At 43.8% G+C, this 7,500-nt stretch overlaps 1 protein-coding gene across 1 annotated transcript in view; it reads right to left on the bottom strand.

The window, feature by feature from the left end:
* LOC143288492 (unconventional myosin-XVIIIa-like) overlaps positions 1 to 7,500 on the bottom strand; it is a 195,818-nt gene that overhangs the window by 101,412 nt on the left and 86,906 nt on the right. The window contains exons 16-18 of the mRNA XM_076597058.1: positions 6,430 to 6,628; positions 5,532 to 5,629; positions 4,079 to 4,144 (exon numbers count right to left, since the gene is read on the bottom strand). Coding sequence (XP_076453173.1) covers positions 4,079 to 4,144; positions 5,532 to 5,629; positions 6,430 to 6,628 — 363 coding nt within the window. The remainder of the gene's footprint in view (positions 1 to 4,078; positions 4,145 to 5,531; positions 5,630 to 6,429; positions 6,629 to 7,500) is intronic.

The following is a 7,500-nucleotide window of genomic DNA, read 5'->3' as shown; positions in this document are numbered from 1 at the left end:
AGAGAGGGAGAGGAAATTATGGTAAAACACAAAGCAAGAGAGGGAGAGGAAGTTATGGTAAAACACAAAGCAAGAGAGGGAGAGGAAGTTATGGTAAAACACAAAGCAAGAGAGGGAGAGGGAACTATGGTAAAACACAAAGCGACAGAGGAAGAGGAAGTTATGGTAAAACACAAAGCCAGAGAGGGAGAGGGAACTATGGTAAAACACAAAGCCAGAGAGGGAGAGGGAACTATGGTAAAACACAAAGCCAGAGAGGGAGAGGGAATTACTGTAAAACACAAAGCGAGAGAAGGAGAGGAAATTATGGAAAAACACAAAGCCAGAGAAAAACACAAAGCAAGAGAGGGAGAGGAAATTATGGTAAAACACAAAGCAAGAGAGGGAGAGGAAGTTATGGTAAAACACAAAGCCAGAGAGGGAGAGGAAATTATGGAAAAACACAAAGCCAGAGAGGGAGAGGAAATTATGGAAAAACACAAAGCCAGAGAGGGAGAGGGAATTATGGTAAAACACAAAGCCAGAGAGGGAGAGGGAATTATGGTAAAACACAAAGCGAGAGAGGGAGAGGAAGTTATGGTAAAACACAAAGCCAGAGAGGGAGAGGGAACTATGGTAAAACACAAAGCCAGAGAGGGAGAGGGAACTATGGTAAAACACAAAGCCAGAGAGGGAGAGGGAACTATGGTAAAACACAAAGCGACAGAGGAAGAGGAAGTTATGGAAAAACACAAAGCCAGAGAGGGAGAGGGAACTATGGTAAAACACAAAGCCAGAGAGGGAGAGGGAACTATGGTAAAACACAAAGCCAGAGAGGGAGAGGAAGTTATGGAAAAACACAAAGCCAGAGAGGGAGAGGAAATTATGGTAAAACACAAAGCCAGAGAGGGAGAGGGAACTATGGTAAAAGACAAAGCCAGAGAGGGAGAGGGAACTATGGTAAAACACAAAGCGACAGAGGAAGAGGAAGTTATGGAAAAACACAAAGCCAGAGAGGGAGAGGAAGTTATGGTAAAACACAAAGCCAGAGAGGGAGAGGGAACTATGGTAAAACACAAAGCCAGAGAGGGAGAGGGAATTATGGTAAAACACAAAGCGAGAGAGGGAGAGGGAACTATGGTAAAAGACAAAGCCAGAGAGGGAGAGGAAATTAATGTAAAACACAAAGCGACAGAGGAAGAGGAAATTATGGTAAAACACAAAGCGAGAGAGGGAGAGGGAACTATGGTAAAACACAAAGCCAGAGAGGGAGAGGGAACTATGGTAAAACACAAAGCCAGAGAGGGAGAGGGAACTATGGTAAAAGACAAAGCCAGAGAGGGAGAGGGAACTATGGTAAAACACAAAGCCAGAGAGGGAGAGGGAACTATGGTAAAACACAAAGCCAGAGAGGGAGAGGGAACTATGGTAAAACACAAAGCCAGAGAGGGAGAGGGAACTATGGTAAAACACAAAGCCAGAGAGGGAGAGGGAACTATGATAAAACACAAAGCCAGAGAGGGAGAGGGAATTATGGTAAAACACAAAGCCAGAGAGGGAGAGGGAATTATGGTAAAACACAAAGCAAGAGAGGGAGAGGGAACTATGGTAAAACACAAAGCCAGAGAGGGAGAGGGAACTATGGTAAAACACAAAGCCAGAGAGGGAGAGGGAACTATGGTAAAAGACAAAGCCAGAGAGGGAGACTGAGGACAAAACAGAACACTAAAAGGAGAGGGAGACAGACAGGCAGAAAAAGGGAGACACAGAGACAAGACACACAGAGAGACGGAAAAAGAGACACGGTTCACGGACAGAAAGACAGACAGAGAAAGACATAGGAAGACACACGGACAGAGAAAGACAGAGACAGACAAACACAGAAGGCAAAGACAGAGGATACTGCAAAGACACACAAAGTCCAACACTGAAAGATGCTGTCGAGAGAAAAACACTGATGAAGAGAAACGAAAAAAAAATAAAAAAATGTATGAGAAAAAGACTGGACGTACAATGCAGAAGAATGTCAGATCGATGAGAAAGACAAGGGAATCGCAGAACCCACCCCACCCCCCACACCTCCCGTACCCCCACAGGTAATTATCAGCTTCACTTTGAAGGACAACATCACTGCAGGCAGACTGATCCATAACCTTGGCAACACCACATCTACTGTATTTCAAGAAAAAAGAAAAAGGAAAAAAAAAAAAAGAAAGAAAAGAAGAAAGGCAAGGCCTTCAAGTCTCACTTGTGATATACACTTAAAGGGAGAAAAAAGATAATAATAATAATAATAATAATAATAATAATGAAACTTATAAAAATTAGTTTCTTGAAATGTGTTCTCTATACCTCACGTTAAAAAAAAAAATAATAAAAAAAAATAAATAAAAAAATTAAAAAATAGAGTTCCACACGGATTCGAACCAAGGATGTTTGAATCGAGAATGAGTGGTTTTGTCCTCTGCACTGACATGGCTTCAACAATGACGTTAAAAAATCATTATTTGAACATGTTGTTTTAGTGGAATAAATGGACAAAAGTAATCGAAGTAATAACGCTGTTTGAATTATGTTATTTTGGTACGTCTCAGGCGGTTATGAAGTCCGAGGTAAAGGACATGTTCCCATCACTTCAAACACCTGCAATATGTGTCCATTTTAAACAGATCTGCAGAGATCCATGTTCGACAAGCTCTTTACACTCAACCTGAGAAACTATGACACCGTCCATTCAATTTCTCTTTTCTGTTCATTCTAGTTACTTCAGTATCCACTTTAAAACATTCATATGCAGTAAATGAGTCGATAATTATTTAAGAAATTCTTTTCATCTGGCGGTAAAAGAGACGATGCCATCGCGTCAGGCTTTGCAACATGTTTTGTCAAGATCTGCAGTGTAGACAAGGTTGACCTAACTCCATGAAACGGTTGATTCAATTTCTCTTTTATGTCCATTCTAGTTAATTCAGTGTCCGCTCCAGAGTATTCATAGGCAGTAAACACGTCAATAATGTAGTTTGTGTCACTGTATGCGTTTGTCCAGAATCTGTATTTCTTTGCTTTTAATTACGAACAAGTAAAACCAGGTCATGGCGTTTACTTAACACACATTGCCTGCAAAGCGGTAACAGTGTTTTCAGAATCTGGATCGAGCATCAACAAGACATTCAAACTATTATTGGTATGACTGTGAAGATTTTTTTCCCTTCTATGTTCAAGCCAAATTTGGTATTGGTAGACAAAGTATTTCCAGAGAAAATGGCAATGTTAAAGTTTACCATGGACACACACAACACAGACACACACGCACATAACCGAACACTGGGTCATAACATAGATCCACTTTGTTTGCACAAGTGAGTAAAAAAACAGAAAGGAGATGCCTGACCTTCACATTAAAAACCAAACCTGCTGGTCAGGCCTTGAGGGTCTACAATAATAGTTTGGTGTTAATCAAACATTATCTTAAAATGAAACAAAATGATGACAGATGAGAGACCATGAGCAACGAAACGAGGACTGTCGGCCAGTTTGGGAAAAAAAACACCAACAACAAGAACAACAACATAACACACCTGGTTGGTGCTCGGTTGGTTCATGATCACACACACACACACACACACATACACAAAGAGCCCACACAACACACACACAACACACACACACACACAACACACACACACATGCACACACACACACACCAGCCAGTTATATGAAAAAATACAAAAAAACACATCCTGTGGGTGCTCCATTGGTTCATGATCACAGAGAGCCCACACAACACACACACACTCACACACACACAACACACAAGCAAACACACACAGTCAAATACACACACACAAACACACACACACACACAAACACAAACACACAGTCAAATACACATACAAGCAAACACATGCAGTCAAATACACACACACAAGCAAACACACACACGCACACACACACACACGCAAACACACACAGACAAATACACACACAAACAAACATGCACAGTCAAATACACACACACACACACAGACACACACACACACACACAGACACACACACACACACACACAGACACACACACACAAACAGAAAGTCATCTCACCTTGCTCAGCCCCACTCTGTAGTTGAGCTTGTCCACGTCCAGGTTGTCCAGAACTTGGTTCACCGCCTGCACACACCATCCACAGTGCAGTACACATCAATAGCATCCTGTGTCCATCTGCCACACACAACTTTCACACACACGCACGCATACATAAGCACACACACATATACACTCACACACACACACACACACACACACTACACATACACACAAAGACACATACAAAAAAAAACCACACACACATTGGCATGAACACACACACACACACACACACACACACACACACAGTCCGCATCCTTTACCACCATAAACCGTGATTAACAGGTGGGAGTCATTGATTTTTGAAACGATGAAAAGTTTGCAGCTGGGATCTTGGGCAGTTTTTTTTCTTAAGTACGTGTCTTAAAAATGAAACAAAATAAAATAAATGGAAAAAAAGTTACGAAAATACCAAAGCGAAAATCTGTATAATATGCAAATACTCCAACCCATGCATTAATGATGGTATGACAAGCATTACTGCAGAGTGGTTAAAACGCTGGACTTTTAATCTGAGGGTCAAAAGTTCAAACCCCACTTGGAGAGTTACAAGTGGAGATTTTGCTGATCTCCCAGGTCCACAGATGAGCAGACCTGCAGGTGCCTGAACCACCCACATCTTTTCTCTGCCTGTTACAACAAACCCTTGCTGACCCTGGAGACGAGAAAAGATTTCCTCTACCCATAATCCCACTGGATACCGCTGGAGTTTTTTTTTTGAACAATGGACTTCCAAGACCCTTGGGGTGTGTGTGTTCACCAGACTAACCGCTGAGCTGTAATTCCTGTCTGCAATTCTTATCAACATCTTCTCATGGATTGTGCACACAAGGTGGAGGTCCACATACATGTGCGATATTCTTTTTTCCCTGTAAGCGAAATAGCAAGGATTTAGTTTTTAGATGTCATGCAGTCCACCCTCCCTACCAGAAACTGATCAATCTCAGACATGGGGAACATTAAAGGAAGTGGGGGGAAGGGGAGGGAGGATCAGTGCAGGGTGGGTGAGGGGGGGGGGGGTTTGGAGGGGGGGTGGAGAGAGAGGAGAGAGCAAGCAGGAAGTGTCCGAAAGGAGGTCCAGACGGCAAGACCCCTGGATGGAATCTCCATCTGTCTTAACAGGCACCAGCGAACAACATCTAAGTGACTCAGAAGCGGTGCAGGGTCACCTCTGGTGTGTAGCCTCGTGGCGACCTAACATCAATGGTTCCCTGTGGCCTACCGACGCTAGAACTGCAATGGATGAGTCCAGGGTGTGGCTGTGTAATTTTGGAATGAGTGGCGTGGGAGTAATGTGAGTGAAAAGGCGCAGAAAATCAGGCTACAATATAGCAAAACAAAACAAAATGAATAAACTAATTAATTACTATAAAAAATATAAAAATAAAAAAACCCACACAAAAATCCCCACCTGTCTGTCCTCGGTGCTGGCAGAGGGACGGCTGGTCGGGGGCACCATGGCATGGAACTTCTGCACAAACTCACGGAACTCCATGAACTCTGGGAAGCCTGCACAAAAACAGATATTTAATCAGTAAACAAACAAACAAAAAAAGTTATCCATGGCTATTGCTGCAAAGTGCAATGAGGCGGGTTACAGTCTTTCTTTTTGTCTCAAGAAGTCCTTCATCATCATCATCGTCATCATCATCATCATCATGACCATCAACATCATCGACAATTGTCATCACACTATTTCCTGGCAAAGTGCTGATGTCTCTGCATCTCTTGCACAACTGCAACACATACAGATGCAAACACACACAAACAACACACACAGAGAACACACTCTGACAGAAACACAACCAACACACACACATGCAAACAACACATGCATACTCTCTCAGTCTCACCGAAACACAACCAACACACAAACACACACATACAAAATGAAAACAACACGCACGCGCGCACATACACGCACGCACACACACGCACACACACACACACACACACACACACACCACACACACACAACACAACACACACAACACAAACACATGCAAACAACAAACACACACTCACACATAAACAACACACACACAGAAACACAAATCTCACAAAAAACACACACAAAAATCCCTTACAAAAACTTCCCTACAGTAAATAAATAAATATAATTCAACAGAGTGAAAATCTGATACCCAAACCCCTTCCACACACATAAAAAAAACAACAACAAAAAAGCAACCAACACCACAACGCACAATCACAGACCTCACAACCCCAACCCCACCCCACCCCCCACGCCCCCCACCAACCCCCTCCCCGCTCACACCAACCCACCCCCCACACCCCCAAGCACTCACCTTGCCGATGCAGTCTCAGAGCGTCCAGTATCTCAAAACCTCTGAGCTGCGAGCGCAGCAGAGGCACATTGAGCTGCCTGTCATCGGCGCCGGCAGCGCCCATCTTGTCCCTGATCTCGCACAACCCCGCCGTCTGCTGCGGGAGGAAGCAGAAGACGAAGTGCGGCTGCGTCTTCCGGAGCGTCTCCATCACCGAGTCCTGTCGTGTGAACAGCGAGTCGAGATATAATGTGTGAGGTGAGGAGGGGGAAGGAAGGCCAAGGGAGAGAGGAAGGGTAGGGAGGGAGGAGAACAGGATGGAGTATGAGCGTGGGAGAGAGAGAGAGAGAGTGAGGGGGTGGGGTGGAGAGAGAAAGGATGGGGGAAGGGGTTGAGAGATGGAAGGGGGGGGGGAGAGAGAAGAGAGAGAAGAGAATGAAGGGGTGGGGAAGAGAGAGGGGGACAGGGGAGAGAGACAGGTGAGAGGGAGGGGGAGGGAAGAGAGACAGACAGACAAGGACAGAGAAAAAAATGAAGCCAAACAAAATGAAATTTATTCATAGTAGGCCACAGCCTCTTCTCAGGTTCTGAAGGGGATCCAAATGCAAATGCCAAATTTATAACCAATGGAAAGATAAAGAAACCACAAGTAATGATATGTTGACAATTACTTCATATAAATCTGTGTTAAAGCATTCTGAAAAAATACCTGGTTCTTAAACTACATGTGTACCTCTTAACTCACCCCGGTTGATGGAACGCTATAGTGTTCCTGACATAAGGCAGCGTTCCAGACGACGGAACACTATAACGGTTTCGACAATTAAAATTTTTTCCTCATGGGGTGGCATAAAAATCGCAGCTACATCAGGCATTGCGAACGTGTCAAGTGTCGAATGGAAAGTTTCTTCGTGAGGTTCTGTAACTATACACTCGCTGGCAAGCCGTTGATCTTGGCACCGCACAACAAGCTAATCTGCGTACGTATCGACAATGGCATCGCAGGAGATACAAGTGGAAGTTTTTGGAGCAAACTAGATCACGACAGTGGTTTTTTACTGCTGCTGAAGTGATTGAAATGCTTCAAAGGTT

Source organism: Babylonia areolata, chromosome 12 (genome assembly GCF_041734735.1).
Source record: "Babylonia areolata isolate BAREFJ2019XMU chromosome 12, ASM4173473v1, whole genome shotgun sequence".
Classification (NCBI taxonomy): Eukaryota; Metazoa; Mollusca; class Gastropoda; order Neogastropoda; family Buccinidae; genus Babylonia; species Babylonia areolata.
The sequence above is the reverse complement of the archived record's forward strand: the minus strand, read 5'-3'. Positions and strand labels throughout refer to the sequence as shown.